The 25277-nt window shown below is 49.7% G+C and overlaps 1 protein-coding gene across 3 annotated transcripts in view; it reads left to right on the top strand.

Annotated features, from left to right (window-relative positions):
* The window catches only part of PIP5K1C (phosphatidylinositol-4-phosphate 5-kinase type 1 gamma), a 116217-nt gene that overhangs the window by 88353 nt on the left and 2587 nt on the right, over positions 1–25277 (top strand). For 2 of the 3 annotated variants that reach the window (XM_054980199.1, XM_054980200.1), the window contains one exon: positions 22800–24227. Coding sequence is in view for 2 of the 3 variants with exons in the window: in XM_054980200.1 (XP_054836175.1) it covers positions 22800–22802 (3 nt within the window). In the remaining variant the exon portion in view is untranslated. Of the gene's footprint in view, positions 1–4842; positions 4918–22799; positions 24228–25277 lie in introns of those variants that run through there. The other variant, XM_054980198.1, reaches the window with a different exon arrangement.

The following is a 25277-nucleotide window of genomic DNA, read 5'->3' on the forward strand; positions in this document are numbered from 1 at the left end:
TGCCTCCCTAACACATAAGTGCCTGTCTCCCTTCCCCCAGCACAGTTTTTAACATCTTTCTCCGCTCCCTCCCAAGCTGTGTGAACATGTGACTTCATCTCCTGTTTTCCCCAAACCTGGTCCTAGGAGTGGGGCAGTCCATACTTTTGGGCACAGTCAGTCAGCTGATTTTGATCTTGGAGGGGAGGAGCTTGTCCCTGGAATTGCCAGTATTTCTGGCCCTGCCATCCGAGCAGGATGTCTTCAGCGACACTCTGCAGAGCGCAAGAATCCCAGTGAAGAAGAAACTGCCAGAGATGAGCCAGGTGTGGTGACATGCGCCTGTACTCTCAGTATTCAGGGAGGCTGAGGCCACAGGCAATGCAGAGCTCACACAGGAAGGGAAAGGCCCTACCCCCCCCCCCCCCGTTTCGCTCAGAGTGACAGCGAGCATTAGAGCCGGAGGTCCCTAGCTTCTCCTAGGTTCCACAGCCTCAACCGCAAAACTCCACTGGGGTTCCCCATCTTCGGGCTGGGAGGAACCCCCCTCAGACAGCCAGAGGGTGCAGTGTTTGAATCTGCGGTAGTCTGTTATGGAGACTGATATTATCAGGAACTCCCTCAGGCTTGGGAGGAGCAGACTCCAGCAGCAGCAGAGGAACTGCTCCAATCCTGGCAGCCCCGACTGAACTGCAGTAAAATTGACCCAGCAGGAAACAGGGACTGCGAAAGGAAGGAGGGAGGAGAAAAGAGTAGCAGAAGCCTCGGAGCCAACTCACCCCAAATAAAAGGGAGTCCTCCTTTATTTCTCTTTCCTTCAGCTGGGACTTAAGAGGTGTGCTTTCACTTTCACTTTTCCTTTTGGCTGGAAAATGTCTGTTGGCAGGAATGTCAGTAACAAAACAAAAGGCTCCTCCTGAGATTCGTTTTCGTTTTCTCGGCCATGTCAGACGCTCCTCTTCGCAGGTCCGAGAGGAAGCGCCCGAGCAGCCTGACCGGGCGGCTGATCTGCAAAGGTTAGCCCCCAGGACTCCCAGGGAGGGAGTCAGGGTCCGGGACGCTGCGGGAAGAGCCCTCTGGCAAATCGAGGCAGGGGGTAAATTGCCTGTTTGTCCCCATGGAGGCCGGCAGACGTGCGTGGCACCTTGCGTGCTGCCGGGCCACGGAAAACGGCAAAGAACAGGACTAGGCGGAAGCCTGTAAGTAAGCGAATCCCTTCTGTTATTACAAGCGTATGCAAAGGAGTGGTGGGATCTGAAGTTAAGAAGACTCGGATTTCTTCCCCCTCGCTGAGTTTCAGAAGGTTGGCGGTCCCCCCCCCCTAAAATGGCAGCGAAAAAGCAGAGTTCCACGTTTTCATAGGACAGACGAGATAATACTTCCCTCCTAACCTAATCCAAACCATGGGAAGGGGGAAAAAAATCTCACTACCTTGATATACGTGGAGATGTGAGATTCCACTTGGTCAGGACTAAACAGTTTTTCACAAGTCTGAGACACTAGTTGTGTATTTGCAGGAGGTCCTCCTTGGACAGAGAGTGTCCTTTTCTTGGCTAAGTAGGTAAAGCAGAGGGTACATAATTCTGACGTGTCAAGCCAGCAGTCGAGATGCCCATAGACGTCAGGGCACACTCACTAAGGGAAGCAGCAACATTGGCTGCTTCCTTTAGTCATTAGAAATGATCGATAAGGTGGACACATGGAAATCAGTATATTCTCTCATCAAGAAATATAGGATAGATAAGTTGTCCTCTCCAGAGACAACCTTCAGCAGGAGGGTACCACAACACACCCTCTAGGCCTGGAAGCCGGACAACTCACCCTGGGGCACACTGCTTTTGTATGTCCCAAAAGTATGGACTGCCTCACTCCTAGGACCACCAGAGAATGGAAGACTTGTATTCACTTACCGTGAAGCTTCTTTTCTCGGTGGACCAGGAGTGGGGCAGTCCTACCCACTTGAGTTTCTTGGGGGGGGGGGGCTTGGATTGGATGAAGAGTTAGGACAATAGTCTTCATCCCAGTGGATTCAAAGGCGGGACCTTGCTATTTATTTTTTTTTAAATTGAGGGGAGTTATTATTTTCCCTCTTGGTATCATGATGGGGAGTCAGGACTTGGGAATGGACTGGCAATTCCAGGGACAAGCCCCTCCCTTCTGGGATCAAAATCAGCTGACTGACCCTGCCTTTGGAGAGGAGGAGCTATATTCCAAAAGTATGGACTGCCCCACTCCTGGACCACCAAGAAAGGAAGCTTCATGGTAAGTGAATACAAATCTTCCATTTGCCCTTATTTATTTTCCCCAAAAGAAGGGCAAAGTCAAAGTGGGAGTGGCTTCAGCGGAACAGGAAATGAAGTTGCATTTTCTTCAAGTAAGAGAGAGGAGTCCATTGGAGGCTTTCCTTGGATCCCAACGCCCCAGCCAAGGGTCGTTGACATATCACACACACAATCCCGGCATGATACATGATCTGTGCAGCTCTTGCTGTTCAGGGGACTCTTCCAGCTGGAGCTGAGCAATCAATAAGGGGCAACACAATGATATGCTTTCTCACCTCTCTTGAGTGAGTTCTTTTCCCTCGTGTTAGCTCTCTGGTTCAGGGATGCATTGCCACTGACCTAACTGCAGCTGAGCCCAATTTAGTTTCCTTGGCAAAGAGCTATTTGTTGACTAGTTTCAACCCTGGGTTCCAAATCCAGCAGCACTGAGAATTTTATTATCCCTTCAAGTTCACAGTGGGAGGAGACTTGCTCCTAACCGTGTTTGGGAGAGAGAGCTATCTCTGTTTGGCCTTGGAGAAGTGCCAAAGCAATTAATGCCAGATGAGCATGAAGACAACTGCCTCTAGTTGAGGACAGTTAAGAGGCAGCTGCCTAAAATGTATCGTCTCTTGAGTCTGTGGAAGCTAGGCTGCCCTAACTGGCTGCCTATAGCCTGGAAAGGAAACTAGTTTTTTTCTTTAGCTACCCCAGATTCAAGCCAATATACAATCAGTTGAGTTGCAGTGTAGTGGCTGGATCTCCAAGGCATTATTGCAACAAGCCTTAGCCGCCTCCTGATCATAAAGACCCACTCCAAGCCCTAAACCTTGGCTGAGAGGATTGGGTGGCTCCTTGTCTGACTTCCTTTGACTGCAGAGTAGCTCTTTGAGCCAAAGTGGGGTGACTCCAGAGTTGCCCTGCTCTCTCTGCAGCAGGGCAAATCTGGACCTAGTATTTCCAATACTCCATGCCAGCCTTTCTCCTGTTGTGTGTATTTCCCTTTTAATTTGTGCTCACTTCAGTGAAACTTGCCCCAGCATCTGTATATTTAAACCTGCATGCTATATGCCTTCTGTTTTAACACTTGACTGTCACAGGCGGCGGCCTAGCATTGGGTGGGTGACTGTGCTGCCTCCTCTTGAAGTGTGCTTTGCTTTTCTTCTCTGGATGTGTGAGGGTTTGGGAGGGGGGCACTCAGTTTTCCCCAGATAGTTTAGTTTTCCCCAGACGTAGGCTGGGAAGAGCTTGTGGAGATACTGTTACACAAAAGGGAGAAAGCTGGACTTGTTAGTCTGTGTATAAACAAAGCTTATGTGTGCTTTGCACTTTAAAACAAAAATAATCCCACAATCTGTAACATTAATAAATTATGCACATTGAAAGATTACAAACATTGAAAAAAATGCATATTCTCTGTTTGCGTAATGCATTCCGTTTTTGCAGGCTGTGGAAATGACAAGAGGCCATTTATGGTTGTGGAACTGTGACTTGCAGCCATAGGAAATCTTGCTTGGCCAGCCCCTCTTTCTTCTGCAATACTGCCCTCTACACATTCAAGCATATCCACAGCCTTAAGGGCTGAAATGGCATCCTTTTTCTTTTTAAATGAAAATTTTGATTCTCAGAGCAGCCCAATTAGCCCACTTTGGTCTGCACTTGTCAGGGCTTGGGAGTTGATCAGGGTCAGCCATGGTCGGGGCTTGGTTGGAGACCGCCAGGGCAGACTGGGGTTGCTACGTGGAGGAAGGCAGTGGTAAAAATCACCTCTGTTCATCTCATGCCTAGAATACCCTGTGGAAGGGGTCGCCCTTGGTTGCAGCTCAGTGGCATGATCTGAGATTCTCAGAGAGCTGAGTTTCTGCCATCAACTCTGGATTCTGCCCTTCTGTAAAACTGAAGAACGTGCATTGCTTTGCCTACGAGGCGAGTACTGCTGTTCTTTTCCAGAGACAGAAAGCTTCTTGGCATAAAAGAGAAACCCAACAGATACTTCCTATCGCAAGGTGTAGCATTCACTTCTCTGTTTGCATGCATAGAAGTGTGTGGTGGTGTGTAGTGCTTTGCATCATGGATTCATTGTGTGGCATCAAGTCTTGGGTCCTGAGATGTCCAGGAGAAGACAGGTATAATAATATTCTGAATAAATAAATAGTCTGCCTCCCCTCTCTGGATCTGTTCATAGCCATGCGTGAAATGTGAATGACAGGATTAAGGTAAATACAGATGCTGGAAAGCAGTTCGCAGATTGCATGTAATGTTTTTATTGTGGCTACTGAACACAAGCAATCTGCAAAGTATTTTGGTAGTAAGCAGTACTGCTGGGTGTAAATATGCTTTTCAGCAGAAAAGAAGAGGCAAAGCATGGTGCACCTGAGCTCTACAGATGTTTTTCCTCTTCCCACAAAGAACCTTCCTTCCTTCCTTCCTTCTTCCTTCCTTCCTTCCTTTCTTTCTTATATACCCAGACATCCTTTCCAGGAGCTTTATCTTTTTGTTTTGTTTTCCATTCATTCTCTCTTTTCTTTGTTTTTCTTTTCCCATTCATTCTCTTTTATCTTTGTTTTTCTCTCCCCCTCATTTGTCCTGGTGTATCGTCCAGTTTACAGATGGAAGGTATTGGATTTACTCTCCCCGCCTGCGCAGGCTCCGAGCCACCTCATTTTCCTCTGGGAGCGTAAGTGAACTTACTAGCAGAGAAAGCAGCTGCATGGCAGCTTTGAAATGCTACTGGGGGGGGGGGGTAATAGCGCTGAACAAATCCTGTCTTGCTGTGCCTTCTGTCCAAAAAAAAGATGAAAGATGAGTGCATCATGGTCAGGTTTTGTATTAGCCAGAAATGAATTAATTCAATATTTGTTGTAGCCTAACAGGGATTCCTATGAAACCTACCCACCCACATCAACAAAATATTTAAGTACTGAGTTCAGCAGTAACAGATATCTAGAAAGCATATAGAATCATAGAGTTGGAAGGGGCCATACAGACCATCTAGTCCAACCCCCTGCCCAGTGCAGGATCAGCCTAAAGCATCTCTGACAAGTATTCATCCAGCCTCTTCTTGAAAACTGCCAGTGAGGGGGAGCTCACCACCTCCCTAGGCAGCTGATTCCAGTTTTGAACTGCTCTGACCGTGAAAAAGTTTTTCCTAATATCCAGCCAGTACCTTTGTGCATGTAATTTAAGTCCATTGCTTCGCATCCTACCCTCTGCTGCCAACTGGAACAGCTCCTTGCCCTCCTCCACATGGCAACCTTTCAAATATTTAAAAAGAGCAATCATGTCCCCCCTCAACCTCCTCTTCTCCAAACTAAACATTCCCAAGGCCCTCAGACTTTCCTCGTAGGGCTCAGTCTCCAGACCCCTGATCATCCTCGTCACTCTCCTCTGCACCCTCTCGATTTTGTCCACATCCTTTTTGAAGTGAGGCCTCCAGAACTGCACACAATGCTCCAGGTGTGGCCTGACCAAGGCAGTATAGAGAGGGGCTATGACCTCCTGTGATTTTGATGCTATGGCTCCTTTGATACAACCCAAGATTGAATTAGCCTTTTTTGCCACCGCATCACACTGACTGCTCATATTTAGTTTACAGTCCACTCTTACCCCAAGATCCCTTTCACATATACTACTGCCCAGAAGTGTATCCCCCATCCAGTATTTGTGCTTCCCATTTTTGTGGCCCAGATGTAATACTGTGCACTTGTCTTTGTTGAATTGCATCCTATTCACAGCTGCCCACTTCTCCAGAGTATTCAGGTCTTGTTGGATTTTAATTCTGTCTTCTTGGGTGTTTGCTACTCCTCCCAATTTGGTATCATCAGCAGATTTAATGAGCAGCCCTTCCACTCCTTCATCCAGATCATTGATAAAAATATTGAAAAGTACCGGGCCCAAAACCGAGCCCTGCGGCACCCCACTGGATACCTCCCTCTGATCTGATGAAACACCATTGACCACTGCTCTTTGAATGCGGTCCTCTAACCAGTTCCCTATCCACCGAACTGTCCTATAGTCCACTCCACAGTCTTCCAGTTTGCCCATCAGAATGTCATGGGGGACCTTATCAAAAGCTTTACTGAAATCCAGATAAATCACACCAACAGAGTTCCCCTGATCCAGTAAGCTGGTCACTCGATCAAAGAAGGAAACCAGGTTGGTCTGGCAAGATCTGTTAGGAACAAAACCATGCTGACTTCCTCAGATCACTGAGCGGTCCTTCAGATGCTTACCGATTGATCCCTTTAAAATCTGTTCTAATATCTTCTCAGCAACAGACGTCAGACTGACCGGCCTGTAGTTTCCCGGGTCATCCTTCTTCCCTTTCTTAAAGATTGGGATAACGTTTGCTCTTCTCCAATCTTGTGGCACATCCCCAGTCCTCCAGGAGGCCTTGAAGATGATGGACGGGTTCTGCAAGTTCTCTAGAAAGTTCTTTGAGCACTCTTGGGTGCACCCCATCCGGTCCAGGGGATTTGTATTCATCCAGTGCAGCCAGATGCCTCTCCACTACCTCTCTGTCAATGTCAATTAGCCACTCAGGTGTCCTGCCACATTTTCTACTATATCTAGATGAGCCTGAGTTCCTCAGGGAGAAACCAGAGGCAAAAAAGTCATTAAGCCTGTCTGCTTTTTCTCTGTCCTGCATCAGAGTTTCTCCATCTACTCCCAGCAGCAGTCCAATTGCCTCTTTTACCTTGCGTTTGCTTCTCACATATCTGTAGAAGTTTTTCTTATTGTAGTGACCCCTCCTGGCCAGACCCAGCTCGTACTGAGCTTTGGCCTCTCTGATGGCTGATCTGCAGTACCTAGTAACCCTCATATACTCCTCTTTAGAGGTCTGTCCTTCTCTCCATTTCCTGAACATTTCCTTTTTCTTCCTTAGCTTATTCTGGAGCTCTCTGTGCATCCACATCGGTTTCTTGGAGCCCTTACCATGTTTCCGTCTTGCTGGGATAGTGAAGGCTTGAGCTTGCAAAAGCTTGTGTTTGAGAAGGGCCCACCCTTCACTCGCTCCTTTTCCTTCCAGCACACTCCCCCACGGAATGACTCTCATCAAGCCTCAGTTCATCGAAGTTGGCCCTACGAAAATCTAACCTACGAGTCTGGCTACGAACTTCCTTGGCCCCCCACAGCAACTGGAATTCAAGGAGGACATGGTCACTTCCCCCTAAGGTCCCCACCACCTTCATCTCATTTACCAATTCTTCCCTGTTGGTTAATATATAATATATAATGGCAGACATGGCCTAAATTTGTAAATAGTCACCTTTGGTTGCAAAATCTTGCTTACAAACTTGCAGTTTTCTGCTTGAAACAATAATTAAAATGGAGCAAGGAGAATTTCCTGGGATTTGCTTATGAGAGGCATGAAGCTCAAATCCTGTGGAAGATACCTGTCCTGTTTTTAACAGCGGTGGGAGCCTGCTTGAAAGCATTCGTGCCATTTTTGCTATACTTTTTTTATCCTGAGCTATGATCCAACCCCTCCCCCCAAATTTACAAGTGTACCAGAAAAGGCTGGAGGGCATTTTGTATCCTTTAGGATAACCTCTCCTACTAGAGAATGGAGGCAGGACCAGCTTGCAAAGGACAACTCCATCACTGAGCAGCTCCTCCCCAAACTGGCCCTGTCTCATGATGAGGAGGCAGAGTTCATTGGGGAACTCCTTGTTCATCTTCGTTCTTCTGTGCCTCCACACATGGGGGACTGCGCAGGCGCAGGCCAGCCGCCGGAGAATTTTCTAGAGCTTCCATGGCTCCGAAGGGGCCGTTTGTCGCGCGCCTCAGCGACCGTTTTCCCGCCCAAACGGTCACGTGATCCTCCAGCGACCAACGGCCCCTTCCCTCAGTTCTCTTCTTGCCGCCGCTTGGAGAGAACGTGAGCTTCGTTGCTCTGTGCTTTTTTGTGCTTCGTGCTTTATTCTGACTGATTGCTTGGCTTTTGACTTCGGACTTCGTGACCTCGACTATTCTTCGGATCTCGTTTTGGACTTTGTTGTGGACTCGGTAATTTGACTCAGACTGTTTTTGACCTTCCTTTCGCGTGCCCCTGAAGATGGCCTCAAAGGCTCTCTTCAAGCATTGTCTCCAATGCCACACGAAAATGGCCAAGACCGATGGCCATGAACTGTGCCTGTTCTGTTTGGGGGAGACCCATAATGTGACGGCCTGTAAGATTTGCCAGGGCTTCACCAGCAAGGCCCGGCAGGAGCGCAAGGCCCGACTGAACTCCTCCCTGTGGCAGAAGGTCATGTCCGGAGGCGCTCCGTTGCCCTCCTCCAAGGCCGGCCCAAGCCCCTCTGCCGAACGGCATTCAAGAGCTGGCTCAGTGGCCTCCGCGAGGTCGGGGTCGAAACCGCGTCCCCCGAGTACCTCGGCGTCGAGAGCGGCCTCTCCAGCGCAGGGACCGGTGCGGCCGCCCCGTAGCGCGTCATCTACCAGGTCGGATCCGAGACCTACGTCGGAACCGAGGATCCTGGTACCGAGTCCCCGGTCGGAACCGACGTCCGGATCGGTTCCGATGAAGCCTAAGAGGTCGAAGCCGAGGTCCCCTTCGAAGGCGAGGAGCGCGTCGGTTCCGAGGTCTTCTTCGGAACCGGCGAAGAAGAAGAAGAAGACCAAGCATCATCGGTCGCCGCGTCCCGCTCCTCAGGAGGAGGTCATCGTGCTTCCTCACACGCCTTCCCCTCATCTGGGCTCCCCGGAGCCAGAAGACATCTCCGTGCCGGTGCCGGATCCGATGGCCTTCGAGACGGTGCCCGCAGAGTTCTCGTCGGGGCCGGAGCCGAGCCCGCACCGTCGGAGCCGACCGTCGCTTGCCCTTCGGTCGCCGAGGCTGGAACCGAGCCCGTCTCCTCGTCGGAGCCGTCCGTCGCCTGCCCGTCTGTCTCCACCGGTCGGTCGTGAGCGGCATGGTTCCGGGGACAGTGTCCGATCGGTCCGGTCCGCTGCGTCCCGGCATCGACAGGCTTCCTACCTCCCTTCGCCATACCGTTGCCAATGGGAGGGGGCACCTGCGGGCTTCTCCGTGTCGGAACCGAGGCCTTCGACATCGAGGTCGGCGTGGGCTCCCCCTCCGCTCCAGGTTCCGGAATCCCAGCTCGGTTCCGATGAGGAGGATGTGGAGAGCTTTGGCGGCTACCAGTCGGAGTCCTGGTCCGAACCATCGCCAGCTGAGGAGCTAGTGCCATCTGCGGACTCCCCATTCGAGGACCTCCGCATCTACGCCGACCAGATGGCAAGGATGGCCAAGGCTCTCGAGATGGACATCTCTTCGGCAGTTCCCCAGACCAAGGACAAGCTCCTCAAGCGTATCTATGGGGATAATCCGGCGTACGTTGGCTTTCCCATGCTCGAGGGTATTGAGGAGATTGTGGAGAAGGTGTGGCAGGTGCCCTGTGATCAACCTCCAACGTCCAAGCGCATCGAGCAGCTTTACAAGATCAAGCAGGGCACCTGGCCGGCGTTGGTGAAACACCCTCCACCTTCCTCCTTGGTCACAGAGGAGTTCAACCCCCGACGATCGGGTCACTCCTCGGTGCCTGCCGATAAAGAGGGCAAGAAGCTTGATGCCATGGGCAGGCGCCAATACATCGTCGCTTCGCTGGGTCTGAGGATTGCCAACTACCAGACCATCATGGCAGGGTACCAGCTGTACCTATGGGAGAAGTTGGCATCCTATACCCGGGACCTCCCTCCTGAGCAGAAGGCTGTGGTGTCCCTGCTGCAAACAGAGGCTGTCCGGCTGTCTAAACAGCAAATGAACGCTGGGAGCCACGCTGCTGACACTGCTGCTAGGGGGATGGCGTCGGCGGTGGTCCTCAGGCGCCACTCTTGGTTGCGGTCGACGGCCCTGTCCCAAGAGGTGCGTTCCAGGGTGGAGAGCATGCCCTTTGAAGGGGACTCGCTGTTCTCCAAATCGACCGACGAGACCCTGAAAAAGAAAAAAGAGGACAGGCAGACGGCGCGGTCTTTGGGTCTGGCTCCAGCGGACAAGCCCTCCTCCAGGCCACGGTACGCTCCCCGGTCCGGCCCTTACCACTACCAGGGCAGATACCAACATCAGCGGCCGGGCTACCAGCAGTATCCTGCATACCAGCAGCGGCCTTACCCTCCCGCACAACAGCAGAGGAGGCGTCGGCCCTTCAAGCCTCGTCCGGCACAACAACCGGCCCAGCAGAAAGATCAGCAGGGCACCGGGAGGCAGTACTGATGGGTCACGCCAGCCGTATCCCCGAACTTTTCGGACAGACTGAGTCCACTCCTCTCTGAGTGGGAGTCAATAACATCTGACTCATGGGTCTTAACGATTGTTGAACTGGGATACGGGCTGGAATTCGTTGAGCTGCCTAGATGCAGTTCACCCCTGACAGCTGTTAATAACACTATGGCCGAGCTGGATGCGGAGATCGTGTCGCTCTTGGCCAAGGGTGCTGTGGAAGAATTGCCCTATGAGGACTCTGTAAAGGGTTTCTTCTCTAGGTTCTTCCTGGTCCCTAAGAAGGATGGGGGCTTACGTCCCATTTTAGATCTGAGGGGCCTTAATGCCTTCCTCAAGGTGACCAAATTCAAAATGGTTACGTTGGCGGCTGTGATCGCCTTGCTGAAACAGGGAGATTGGTTTGCGGTTCTTGACTTAAAAGACGCATACTTTCACGTGGGCATACGGAAGGAGCACAGGAAATACCTGAGCTTTGTTTACCGGCAAAGGGTTTTCCGGTATAAGGTGCTCCCCTTTGGCCTGTCCACTGCCCCACGAGTGTTCACTAAATGTGTGGCCCCTGTGGTTTCCTTCCTACGGGAAGAAGGCTGTACCATCTTTCCGTACCTCGATGACTGGCTCATCGTGGCTGAATCGGAGTCTAGGCTGGTGCAGGACATTGCCTTGGTACTTAGCACTTGCCAACGCCTGGGGCTCCTGGTGAACTTGGAGAAATCCAAGCTGGTGCCCAACTGCAAGGTGTCCTACATTGGTGCACTGTTAGACTCTGTGGAGGGTAAGGCCCTGCTCCCCTTGGAGAGGGCTCGGTCCCTAAGGGGTCTAGTGTCCATGTTTAAAAGGAACCGATTCCAGTCTGTGCGCACTATCCAGTGCTTACTAGGGCATATGGCAGCGGCCACCTCTGTGGTGCCTTTCGCTAGGCTGCGTATGCGCCCTCTCCAGAACTGGTTTGTGCGGAGGTACGATGCTCTGCTGCACCCTCCGTCCCTCAAATTCTCTATCCCGAGGGTCATCCTCTCCTCCTTGGACTGGTGGCTGTCTGATGACAACTTGTTTAGAGGGACCCCTTTTGGGTATCAACACCATGACATCACGGTTACCACTGATGCCTCTCTGTTGGGATGGGGGGCTTACTGTGGTGATGTGTCTGTGCAAGATGTCTGGTCTGACAGGGAAAAGACCCTCCATATCAATGTGCTTGAACTAAAGGCCATTCGTTTCGCACTTGTGTCTCTTACAGCACTGCTGAGAAATCGTCAGGTCTTGGTGCAGACGGACAACACGACTGCCATGTACTACGTGAATCAGCAGGGGGGCACAGTGTCCATGGCCCTGTGCCGGGAAGCCACACTCACTTGGCAGTGGGCTATCAAGAACGGCGTGTCGCTCCGTGCTATACACGTGGCTGGGTCAGACAATGCCCGGGCAGATGCCCTCAGCAGGGTCCCTTTGCTGGACCACGAGTGGGAACTGAACGTAGAGTGCGTTGGGCCGATCTTCCAGATGTGGGGTCATCCGGTGATAGACGTGTTCGCCACTGCGGCGACCACCAAGGCCCACACGTTCTGTTCCAGGGCAGGGAGCGACCCCCTCTCTATTGGGGATGCCTTCCAGTTTACGTGGACGCAGGGCTTGCACTACATGTTTCCTCCGTTCCCCTTGATTCCCAGGGTCCTGTGCAAGATAGAGGAGGACGGGACGGACTGCATCCTGGTGGCCCCCTTCTGGCCACGGCAGGTTTGGTTCCCGAAGCTCCTGCGGATGTCCCAACGGACATATGTGAGTTTGCCCCCTCGGCAAGACCTTCTCCTAAACGGGAGCCTAGTCCACCACGATCCCAGGAAGCTGCACCTAACGGCTTGGCGGATCGTTCCTCCCCTGTAGGCTTTACTGACGAGGTACAGAGGGTCCTCCTGAATGCCCGTCGGCCATCCACTAGGCGCGCTTATGCGGCCAAGTGGCGCAGGTTTGAGCTCTGGGCACTTGCCAGAGGAGTGGTGCCTGACAGCAGTCCCTTGGGGGTTGTATTCGAGTATTTGTGCCACTTGCGTGGCCTGGGCTTGAAGGTGTCCTCCCTCAAGGTACACTTGGCAGCGATATCAGCTGCTCACGCCCGAGTTGAGGGTGCTACGGTGTTTTCTCACCCACATTCCCGCCAGTTCCTTAAGGGCATGTACAATCTTTACCCACCTGTGTCGGCACCAGTGCCTCAGTGGTCGCTGTCCTTGGTGCTCTCACGTCTCATGTTGCCTCCATTTGAACCTATGGCTACATGCCCCTTGGATATGCTATCCTACAAGGTAGCGTTCTTGGTGGCCGTCACATCGGCCAGAAGGGTCAGTGAGCTGTCTGCACTGCGGTCTGACCCTCCCTTTCTTGTGTTTCATCCCAACAAGGTGGTCCTGCGTCCCTGCCTTGGGTTCCTGCCCAAGGTGGTGTCCGCCTTCCACCTCTCGCAGGATATCTCACTGCCTGCGTTCTTTCCTCAACCCTCCTCTAAGGGGGAAAAGGCCCTCCATTCCCTAGACTTGAAGAGGGCCCTAGCCTATTACCTGGATAGGACGAAGGGATTCCGCTCCAGTCCTCACCTGTTTGTATGTTTTGGGGCCAAGGACAAGGGTAACAGGGCGTCCTCACAGACCCTGTCTAGGTGGATTGTGACGGCCATTAGCAAGGCCTATTCCCTGGCAGGGGTGGCTTGCCCGCTTCATGTCAGAGCCCACTCCACGCGGTCCCAAGCATCCTCTTCGGCACTCCTCAGGGGGGTGCCCCTGGTTAACATTTGTAAAGCAGCCACATGGTCCTCTGCAGACACCTTTGTCAGGCATTACGCCGTTGATGTCAATGCGGAGCAGGATGTATCTGTGGCCGAGGCTGTCTTACACTCCCTTTTTTCCTGAGGGAGTTTTGGAATGACTTTCTTGGCGTACCTGTTGGGTACCCTTGAGTGAAAGTGTATATATGTACCTGGGGGTGTGTATATATGTAAATATTGAGTATTTATGTGTCCTTACACAGTATTTTTACATAGATGTATATATGCATATCTATTTATTGTTGTTCTTGTTTGCTTAATAAAATTGTGTTGGACTTCACCCCCGCCTTCCTTATTGTGTGAAGCTTGGTACACTCCCATGTGTGGAGGCACAGAAGAACGAAGATGAAAACAGGGTTAACATACCTGTAACTTATGTTCATCGAGTTCTTCTGTGCTGACACACAACCCTCCCTCCTACCCCGCTGTGAACTCCAATGCACGATAATGTGATGGCTGTAACGGAAATTGGTGTTTTTAAGGTGTTATGGCTGAAGTGTGTTGGTCAAGCGGCGGCAAGGGAGAACTGAGGGAAGGGGCCGTTGGTCGCTGGAGGATCACGTGACCGTTTGGGCGGGAAAACGGTCGCTGAGGCGCGCGACAAACGGCCCCTTCGGAGTCATGGAAGCTCTAGAAAATTCTCCGGCGGCTGGCCTGCGCCTGCGCAGTCCCCCATGTGTGTCAGCACAGAAGAACTCGATGAACATAAGTTACAGGTATGTTAACCCTGTTGAATTAGTGTTCTAGAGCTTTAACATCCTTTCCTCTCCCCCCTCCCTTGTTTTACCTTTCATATTACTCTTCCGTTGTTTCCCCTACACACACATTCACACATGCATTTTTAGTAAGGATCAGTCAGAACATCTTTTTTTTCCCTTGGAACTTTTCCCTAAAATGTTGACCAAAGCTACACACACCATAAAACTTATGGCAAGGCTCAAGGAAAAAGGTAGTAGATAAGAGCTAGATAAGTAGCTCTTATCACTGCTAAAGAGAAGAGTTTTTTTCCCAGCAGTTGATGCTACAGCAGCAGTCCATCAGAAGGTAAACCAGGGCCTAGAATCACCTGTGGCAGGTGGATAGATGCCACACTCAAGAAGAATGTTAAATCAACAGCAGCCTTCCTCAGAGCTTTGCTCACCAACTTGATCTTCTCCAGAAATCTTTAAGACAGGCCCTGAACTACCATATCTGTCCTAAAGAACACCTCATTCCTAACAGACTCATGACAGATGCCATCAGACTGGGTGTTAGCAGCCAGAAGAAACCTTGTGGCTAAAATGCTGCGATGTAATTTCAAGATCCCAGGGGAGAGTGACTCACAGGCTCCAAGCTCTTTGGAGATCTCCTCAGACAGTGATGATGGAGACCAAATAAAAAGAAAGCTCTTTTGACATCTAGAAGGGGATAGAAGAAGGTCAAACCTGGACAATCCTTCTGGCAGCAAAAGAAATCCAGCCCATCAGAAACACCAGATGACAGGACTACAGGTCCACTAATTAGGAGTTTGAAGAGCTTGAAGCAATGCCGCTTTCTCCAAAATCAAAAAGAGTCCAGTAGCACCTTTAAGACTAACCAACTTTATTGTAGCATAAGCTTTTGAGAATCACAGTTCTCTTCGTCAGATGCATGGAGGGCAAGAAGAAACTGATCAGATATATAGGTGGAGAGGGGAGGGAGGAGTAGATGCAAACAGTAGCTTCTGATATGGAGATCAGTTTGCTTCTGTTAAGGAAGTCAGTTACTTCTGATAATGAGATAACCATTCATAGTCTCTATTCAATCCCAGCCTGACTGAGTCAAATTTACATATGAATTCCAATTCAGCAGCTTCCCGATGGATTTTGTTTTTGAAAGGTTTCTGTTGAACTACAGTGACCTTTAAATCCTTGATGGAATGTCCTGGTAGATTGAAGTGTTCTCCCACTGGTTTCTGGATGTTGCCATTTTTAATGTCAGATTTGTGTCCATTTATTCTTTTGCGCAGAGGTTGGCTGGTTTGTCCAATGTACAGAGCAGATGGACATTGTTGACACACGAGGGCATATATCACGTTGGAGGATAAGCAGTTGTAAGAGCCAGAGACAGTGTAGTTGACGCCATTGGGTCCTGTAATTGTATTTCCTGGGTAGATATAAGGGCAGAGCTGGCATCTGGGTCTGTTGCAGGGCCTGGTACCTATGCTGGTGACTCTGCTAGCCGATTCATGTTTGTAAGTGAGAAGTCGTTTCAGGTTGGGGGGCTGTCTGTAGGCAAGGAGAGGTCTTCCACCCAGGGCTTCTGAGATAGAGGCATCATTTTCCAGGATGGGTTGTAGATCACTGATGATACGTTGGATGGGTTTGAGCTGGGAACTATAGGTGACAACCAGTGGTGTTCTGTTGTTAGTTCCTTTAGGTTTGTTCTGGAGCAGGCTGTTTCTGGGTACTAGTCTGGCCCTGTCCATTTGTTTCCTCACTTCATTTGGTGGGTACTGTAGTCCCAAAAATGCTTGATGTAAATCTCTTAAGTGCGAGTCCCGATCAAGAGCATTGGAGCAGATACGATTGTAATGTAAGGCTTGGCTGTAGACAATTGACCGAGTGGTATGTTTAGGGTGGTAACTGGAGGCATGTAGATATGAGTATTGGTCTGTGGGTTTCTGGTATAAGGTGGTATTTATCCGTCCCTTATGTAGTTATACAGTGGGGTCCAGGAAGTGTACCTGTTGTGTAGAGTGGTCCAGGCTCAGGTTGATAGTAGGGTGAAAGTTGTTGAAGTCCTGATGAAATCTTTCAAGGGCTTCCTTCCCATGGGTCCAAATGATGAAGATGTCATCCAAGAATCTTAAGTATAGTAGTGGTTTCAGTGGATGGGAGCTGAGGAAGCGTTGCTCCAAGTCCGCCATGAATATGTTAGCATATTGTGGTGCCATGCATGTGCCCATGGCTGTGCCATTAACCTGTAGATATAAGCTGTCACCAAATTTGAAGTAATTGTGAGTGAGTACGAAGTGGCAAAGTTCAGTGGCGAAGTTCTCCAAAGGAACCAAGGCGACATGGAGTAACCAGTGCCAGAATGTCCCAGCCAGGATAGGCAGCTGCCATCTGCTTTTTGCTCACAGGGAGCTCCAGACAGCTTCCAATGCCTGTCAGGGACATGGTGTCACTTGGGAATGTCCAGAATGCAGCAGGTGTCCCAAGAACAAGTTCAACCAGGGGGGCTCTGGACTCCATTTGATTTTTTTTTCTTGGTATTGAAGAAAAGCAAGGGCATCTGGGCAATCCTAGATCAGAAGTGGCTGAACAGGTTCCTTGCAAAGAGTTCAGGATGGAGATGCCAAATATGTGGCATCAATTGACCTGTTAGAAGCTTACCTCTGTGCACTCATATGACATGTGCACTGGAAGTTCCTGAAACTTGCCTACAATCTCTGGTATTTCCACTAGGGGCTGTTGTACTTAGGTCTTACAGCAACCTCCAGGTTCTTTACCAAGATGCAGTTGGAACTGGAAGCACACCTAAGAGCCCAGGGAATTTTCTTTTACCTCTACTTGGAAGATGCCCTAGTCAAGGGAAAAGGGTCAAAGATGCTCAGAGGTTCCATACCATCTAGGTGTCTAGCTGGACTCACCTATGCAATATTCCTCAGAGGAGAGAAGGAAGAAAGAAGAACTGGCAGTTAAGATAAAGACAGTGAAATCAGAGCACCTCATGATGTTGCCACAACTGTTGGGTATGATGGTGTCATGCCAGGAGCTTATGCAAAGGTTGTGCTTCCACATGAGACCTCCCCAGAAAGCTCCTCCTGCCCTTTCAAGAGTAGATTGCAGCCCAGTCCGAGAGACAAATCAATCTTCTAAACAAAGCCAAGGGTGGTGATTTCAGGAGGGCAGATAGTTTCAGTGGTGACTCTGGAAAGACCTGTGAATGTGATCCTCCCCACAGATGCTAATCTAGGGATTGAGGGAGCTCATGTGAAGGGGCTGGGTCGCTCAAGGTACATGGGCAAGCCAGGAAGCAACAATGAGTATACTTTGGCTGGGTTTATGGGCCACAAGGTTAGCCATTCTGCCGCAACCTCAAGAATTGGCATATTCTTCATCCTCACCATGTATTGGTGAAAGCATACCTTGACCAGCAGGGAGGACACAATCCCTTGTCATTCACAAGAAGGCCGTCCAGCTGGAAGGAACCTGGAGCATCAGATTTCCTGGCCGACTGGTTAAACAGGAAAGCATACTGTAACGCAAGCAGACATGCCATCTACCCAGACAGGAGATATAATCTTCAACCTGCCTGTCATGGATCTGTTACTTCATAGCAGAAACAGGAAGGTGAAGAGACTCATGTCTCATTTCTGGTCTGTAGAGGCAGAAGGAATAGGACTGGCTGAAGGGACTTCAAGCTTCAAGTCAATGTGACCCCCCAGGTGCTGAGAGGCACAAGCGCTCAGAAAGCAGAACTGCTGCTCACAGCCCCACATTGGACAAGGAGCTTGCTTTCCAGAGTTAGCAGCCATGTCTGTGAGACTGTCTCGCGTGCTCTCCAAGAAGGAGGATCCACTGACTCAAGGTCTTAGAGCCAACACCTTGGAGTGCCAAGTAGCAAACCTCAGCAAACCTCTCTGGCCATTCATCTCCATATCTCTAGGTTCTTGAAACGAGGAGTGGCATGGCTGAAGGCCTCCAAAGATTCCTCACTTCTCCAACTGGAATATGAACCGAGTCCTTTCAGGGCTCATGAGGCAAGGAAGAAGAGAGAGGCTAATGGCAACCGCCCCACTGAAAGAAGTAGTCATACATATTCTCTTCCTAGAAGTTGGTGTCGTTTAGTGAAATTATTTGATGAGACAATCAAAGTTCAGAACACATGGTTACAGGGATGCGGTGGTTGCTTTTGAAATGATTTGGACACATTCACTGGAGGGATAGATCAAGGTGGTGATGTGTGACCACAGATAGTTAAATGGAGACTCCTTGTTCAGAGCTGGCATATATCTCAAGTAGCAGAGGCATGGGGACAGAGCAAAGTGGGTGGCTCACTTTGGCTCACTCACTTTGTGAATGGCTCACAAAGTTTGTGGATGTTCATAACTTCCCTTTGCTGCTGTTGGTCACAGTACTGGCTAGCTGGACTTACCAATAATAATAACGCTTAGGAATTCAAATAACACTTTGAAGAGTCCAAAAAGCTCTGTATATATTGTTAGTTTTACAACTATCCTGTAAGTTGGTAAGTGTTATAATCCTCTTATTGCAGGTGGGGCTAGAGGTGGTGGAATGCCCCTGATTGTTATATAGCAGAGGAGAGATTTAAAGCGGAGAACTGTTAGCCACTGGGTTGTACCACCTCTGCTCTTGCCTAGTACTCTCACAAGGGGGGAGGTGAGTTTGGGTAGGGGTTTTTTGGCAGAATATCTACATATTTAGGGAAGGGAGTTATTTTTTTTTAATGTCAGTGGTAGGAAGGAGAATTGGAACGCACTCCACCTCTACCCCCCAATAGTTGCTTCTCTAGTGGCACCTGTAGATGCCTCCGGTGTCAAGAACTGCCAGCTTGCCCCAGGAGGCTTTCTCGGAGATTTCTAAAGGCCAGGGATATGTGAATGAATCTTATAGCTTCCCAGGCCTTTTATGCCCTGGGTTTCCTTTTAGTTTCCTTATGTCTCCATAGTTTGACCATCTGCTTCAGTAATTTGCAGACTGTTGCTGCTAACTGTTAGAGCGAGTGTAAAATACCGCTGCGGAATAAACGCTGAGCTGATTAGAGAGGCAAAAGCTTTATTTGAGGAAGTTACATACTTGAGGGAAAGAGGGAGAGAGAGAGACCCTAGCTATCTGACTACATCTTGCAGAGAGAGAGAAGTGTGGCAGGAGAGAGAAGAAGCAGGATATTGCCCTGTTTAGCCCAATAGGAGACAAGACAAGGAAATGACCCCCAGGAAACAAGAGAGATGCTGCTCTCACTGTCCTAACTAAGTGATCCTTGCTGCCCCCTGCATGGTAGGCTCTTCTTACTTCTTGCTGCTGCAGCACACCAGACATTGCTATTTCTAACACTAACTTCTAGAGTGCTGTGGAAATAATAAAATAACTTGAGGGCCACTCAATAGCAGCCCACATGGGCAGGGACTGCCCATGGTCCCTGAATGCCGTGCTCCTCTTGCCTCTTTCAAGTCAGCCCTCGGCTGGAAGTCAAATAATTATGTTGAGTCCCTGAGCTAGGTAAAATTGGATTATTCGATCACTGCCCATACCAAGAGGATATATAAAATTGTCAGCCTATTAGAGGAAGTTGTCTGTTGCGTTTTTGTGATTTGCTGCCTTGGGCTTGCCTCCTGGACAGGCATGCCAGGAACTCCCTCCAAGACAGGTCATTTTTACTCTTTCACATTTTATAAACATGTATGTATTATTTTGGTAGGAGAGTCCCAAATCTGCCTCCAGTTTCATTGAAAGAGGAGTGGGAAATATGTCTCAAATATCAGATGTTGGGAAAGCTTTGGTCTGCCTAAACATGACAAGACTCTATGGCCTACCATTTGTACCTTAGTCCTGCCTGTCCAACCTCCAGTTTTGGGAGTGACAAAGATTATCTGGGGAAATACCTGAAATATCTAAAGTATCTAAACAGCTGGGAGTCAGCTGGACCAGAATGGGAGAAGAGACGCCCACACTGCACAGATTGAAAGCTCATGTCAGCATTCATCTAAGCAACTGTGTGTTTTTGAAAACAAGGCCCTATTAAAAGGCATTTCAGTAGGTGACTAAAAGCACCAGACCTGAGTTCGAATCCTAGCACTGCCACTGAGCACCCCCATACTTCCACCTCAGGACTGATGCAAATTAGGGCGGTGCTGGTGGGGAGAGAAGGGCACATTCCTATCCCTCTCACATTGCATAAAAGTCACAGTGTGAGATGCTTGTTTTCCCATTAATTTTTTTAAAATCCTGCCTTTTCACCTAAAATTGAAATTTTAAAAAAATGTTGATAAAATTCAATGCAGAGAGGAGATTTTTACATGTCCTAGATCCAGGCACAATGTGGGTTAGGGCAGTAACTACTCGACCACTTCCTGCCTGCTCTCAGATGGCTTGTTTGTTCAGTCCTTCCAAGTGCTTTTTTTCTTTTTAAATAAAAGAGGTGCTAGCAGTTGTGATGTTCGCTGCCTTGGGGGCCCAAGCCAAGCCTACTGGCTGAGAGAGGTGCTGGTACCAGCTTCCTGCTGGCACCATTCTCATGAGACCCCTTGGCGGTCCATCCAGCTCTGAGTGGTCAGGGCTTTGGGCAGAGAAAGGTCTTTCCAAGCTCCTGTTACCCACCTGGAGATGCCGGGGATTGAGCCTGTAACCTTCGGCATATAAAGCAGGTGATGTTCTACCGAGCCCCCTGTGTTGTCACCCGGCATACAGTTCTTGCTGCCATGGGTGACTGAGTCAGCCTTCCAGTTCCCCATTGTGAAGTAGAGGATGTTGGTGACTTCTGTACAGTTTGAAAGCTTCTTCCTGCCTTATGTAGGCAACGGGCGAAACTTGACCCGTAGGGCTTCTGTGTGCGTGCTTGCATAGAATTCTGCCTTCCATCAATTCCAGCTTCTGCTAGCGCTCCCCCATAGATGACTTCTATTGCTGTAGAACCTGCAGAATAAGCATAGAGAATTCCCCTGTGCAAGTTCAACCTGGTTTTCTTCAGCATTGTGTTAACCGCAGAGAGAGCAGGCTACAAATTTAATCATCACATCTGTGCAATTTGAGCCCTGGGCCCCTTAATTTTAGAAATAGCTCAGGGGAACTGTCTCTTAACCAAGCAGATTCTGAGACTTGGGCCTTTTTGGGGTGACACAGGTCTGTACCAAGGAGTGAGCAAGGGGGCACCCGTCTTTTTCTTCCTCCCCTTTTCTCTCTCTCTCCTCTCATCGGTGTCCTGCTGTCATCTCTCATTTTCTTTTTTTCTCCTCCCTGCTTCTCTTGCTTCCTGCTTTGCAGCCGACAGACGAGAGGAGCTGGGTATATTCTCCTCTCCATTATAACCCTCAAGTCCACTCAGTCTCTGATGAGGAGAGTGATACAGTAAGTTTTTTTTAAATGGCTGTGTGTCTGGTGAGAGCATGAGTTGAATTCAGTTCCTCCTTCCCTTGCCAGTAGGTGGCTTTGCATGCGAGCCCTGATTGAATGATGGGAGGCATTCCTTCTGTGTGTTTATGGGGATGGGGTTAATTGAAAGTATGCAGACAACTTCCAAGCATGTGCAGAGATGGTTCGATGGTCTGTACTATGGAGAGTGGCTCCAGACCAGTTCAGAGCCAGGTAATTCCTGATGGGTAAAGTGGAGATTGAATTACCTTGAAGTTTTTTGATTCTGTACACTCTAGGGGCAGGGTAGGTGAGTGGGAGATGGCATGCTGCCATCAACAAGAGGCATCCTTGTTCCCTCAAGAGCTTACTAAATGCCAACTAGAATAGGAAATCATGCAGGGGAAGAGAGTCCCATTCCCCCACTGGCCTCTACTTTCTCCTACCCAGGCATTGCTCCAGTTCCCCTGGTCTTTTTCTGCTCCCCTCCACTAGTTTTCTTTCTTTGTTTTTCACCCCTTCCTCTGCTTCCTGCTGCCTTTCCCCCCTCAGCTGCCTGGTCTTTCTGGATCCCCTGCCTGGCTGCCAGGTCATCTTCCTAGATGGCGAGGGAAAAGCAGGCTGACATGGGAGGTCAGGTGGAGCCAGCTGCAGCCTCACCTTCAGGCAGTCAGCATCTTGAAAGCATCTTGGGTTGTTGTGGCAACCTAGTATGTCACCTGGACTCCCCCCCCCCCATATCTGTGCACATGTAGGCAGGGCTTTTTTTCTGGGAAAAGAGGTGGTGGAACTCAGTGGGTTGCCCTCAGAGAAAATGGTCACATGGCCGGTGGCCCCGCCCCCTGATTGCCCTCCGCGCCACTGAGCTCCCCTCTGTCTGGAGATCAGGGGGCGGGGCCACCGGCCATGGGACCATTTTCAAGAGGTTCCAGAACTCCGTTCCACCGCGTTCCTGCTGAAAAAAAGCCCTGCATGTAGGCATTCCTTACATTGTTTGGGGAGCTTTAAAAAGAATTTGTATTTTTCTGCAAACAAGGGGTTTTCTAGCCCTGTGTCGCCCCACTGGGCAGCTTTTTAACATTTATGTGGGGTGACACACTTTGCTTTGGGTGTGATAAAAATGCCCTTGAGCTCCTGAGTAAATATCCCCACCCATCAGGAATTATGGGAAAGGCTTTCCAGATCAGAAGGGGGGGCATTTCCAGACTTCAGCCCCCGCATGGCTTCATCTAGGAACCCAGGACTGATGCGGAGCCTTTACATTTGTTGCTCCATCAACATCCCTTGACTCTCCTAGGACTGGGTCTCTCCCAGTTGAGCACATCCCAGCATGGGAGAACCCCAAGCCTTTCTGGCATGACTAACTCTCTGTATATCTTTTTGACCTTTAGTTCATTCCTTTCCAGATGTAAAGACCAGCAAAGAGCTGCCTTGCCACCTTCTCAATAACTTTCCTTTTCTTACAGTAACGTCTATGCAAGCCCTCCACAGACGCCGCTGGACGCATTCCTCTTGGTTTGCTGTGTAGCTGCTCTTACAGAAGTGGGGAAAGGAGCTTGTGGCATCAGTGTTGGCTGCAGTTCCGGATCCCGAACACTTAGAGACAGAGCAAAATTTCATTTATCTTGTCTCCTTCCTTCTCCAAGAAGTGGCCCATAGGCCAGGCAGCAGGGACATCCAAATTGGGAGCACCCTTGAATTCCGGGTAGTGACGAATAATTTTTTTTTGTTTCTCTTCCAAAGTGCACTGCAGTAGCTACCTTATTTGTGTGTGATACTGTGAACCTTCTTATTTTCCCCCTCTCCATCATGTGTTTGGTTACTATTGGACGAACATAGCATGCTCATGCTTTTAAGGAGGAAAAAAAAAATCTTTTAAGTTACTGCACGTCTTTTGGGATGGCTTGTGTTGGTATACTCATTCAACAAACAGGACTTCTATTGCCACAGGACTCGGATGGCCGGCCTTTGCTTGGAGTGTGCTGGCCATCTGTTCAGGCAGCCTCCACCAATGCCAGGTGCAGCCTTGGGCAAATCGCGGAGCCACCTCATGCCTTGGGCTGCCCACATGAGAGAAGACAGTCATGGCTGGACTGGCAGCATTGCTGAGACATGCTAGACTTTGGGGGGTGTTGGCTGGACTTTCTCTTCAAAAGAAGCGTGCCCTTTGACCCAAGTGTGTGTAGCAAAAAGCTGTGACCCTCTCTTCAGGGAAAATGCAGATACCCTAGCTGACTTGACAAGACAGCAGCCAGGTGGCAAGGGGGGGAAGCCGTATCGTCCTGGGCTCATCTTGGATTGTATACATTTTGCTGGCAGAGAATGCTGAAGGTGCTGCAGCTTCATCACCCCTCCTAATTCCCAAACCACAAAACCAGAGCCTAAGAATGGCAGTTCCCACACAACACATTTGTCCCTTTGAGACTCTCGTTGCCTGCTGTGTCCATGTTGCTTTCTGGGGACCTCCTAGCATGCTGCAGTTTGGCAGAGCGATATCACTTAGGGCCTGCAGCTGATTTTCCTCTCCTGGAAGAAAATGGACTCCCTTGCCTTTGGCCACAAAGTCTGCAGTCAGTGTTGTAAAGCACAAGATGTCCTACGGCAGAAAGAACTGAAGGTCCCTCTGTGCCTTGCAGCATGGGAAGAAGAATCTTTGCTGGAGGCCGTGCAAGGCCAATTTTGAGCCTCTGGCAGCTTTTAAAAAACAGTTTAATCCAACCATTTCTGAGCAGCCTGTTTTCTCTGTTCCAGGGGCAAGGCTATGCATATAGGTCAGGAAAAGGAGGGTTTTTGTCTTGGTCACTAGAAGACGGTAGCACTTGCTTCAAATTTGTTTCCAGTTCCGTAGGCAGTGGCCAATTGCAAGCCAAAGTATAGGCTGGAATAGAACCCCATCTTTTGTGCCCTTTTTTTCTCCTCTACCCCACAAAAGCTGGAAATGTTGTCATGGTTGAAGATGTGGCTTATGCAGGTGGATGATGTCTGTTACGTCCCAGCTGTAACTCTCTCTCTCCTCCCTCCCTCCGTCCCTCCCAAGATGTTTTTAGTAAAGGTCACAGTCAGAACATCTTTTTTCGAACAAATTTTCCTAGTGGGGTGCTGTTGGAATCCTCCTCTGAAATGCCCCTCTTAGAAACAAAAGACCTTCTTTTCCATTCTGCATCAGCCAAACCAGCTCCCACCAAAGGCTGGATGGTTAAGTACCAAAACATCGCATCCTGACCGGAGGGAAGTTCTCCTCTTGCTCCATCTCCTCCTTCAGGGCTTTGGAGTGTCACTAGTGTGGCCTCCTTGAAGGGAGGCGGGGGGGGGGTGGCGGGGGGGTTCCTTTCTTGCTACATTGTCTGTCCTGTAGGGAACTCCTCCCACAAAGCGAGAAATCTCTTGACCCCCCCCCCCCCCGTTGTCCCCCATTGATGAGTCTGCATCCCTGCTGTAGAATGGAAGTCAGGCTGAGCATTCCCTGGTATGTCAACCTGGTACTTCTGCTTCGCAAGAGAGTGTGTCCGTAGCCCATGAGGAATAATGGGATTGTTCACCTTGTGGCACACCTTTCCTGAAAAGCAGGAGGGGAAAGAGTGGACATCATTCTTAGCTCAGCAGAAAGGAATAGCAACCTCTCTTTAATAACAATTATCTGATGCAAACTAGTTTTTTTTAAATCGAATCTTGGAAAGGGCGTGTATATGTTTGTGTTAAGGTTTGTGGGGCAGGGTAATTTGGTGGCTGGGTTAATCAAAACTGTTTCTTCTTTAGAGCAAATCCAAGAGTCTCTTGTGCCCCCACCCCACCCTCAAGGCATGTTTTTCTTCTACCACTGAACCAGTATCTTAACTGCTTCTGTTTGACAACAAGAGCTGAGACATCCAGGTCCAGCTAAGGCCTCCTTGGAGTAAGGCACGAAGGTACTGGATCAATTCCTCTGGCCTTCTGTTTTCTTAGAT

Source organism: Eublepharis macularius, chromosome 5, assembly GCF_028583425.1.
Source record: "Eublepharis macularius isolate TG4126 chromosome 5, MPM_Emac_v1.0, whole genome shotgun sequence".
In the NCBI taxonomy this organism is placed as follows: Eukaryota; Metazoa; Chordata; class Lepidosauria; order Squamata; family Eublepharidae; genus Eublepharis; species Eublepharis macularius.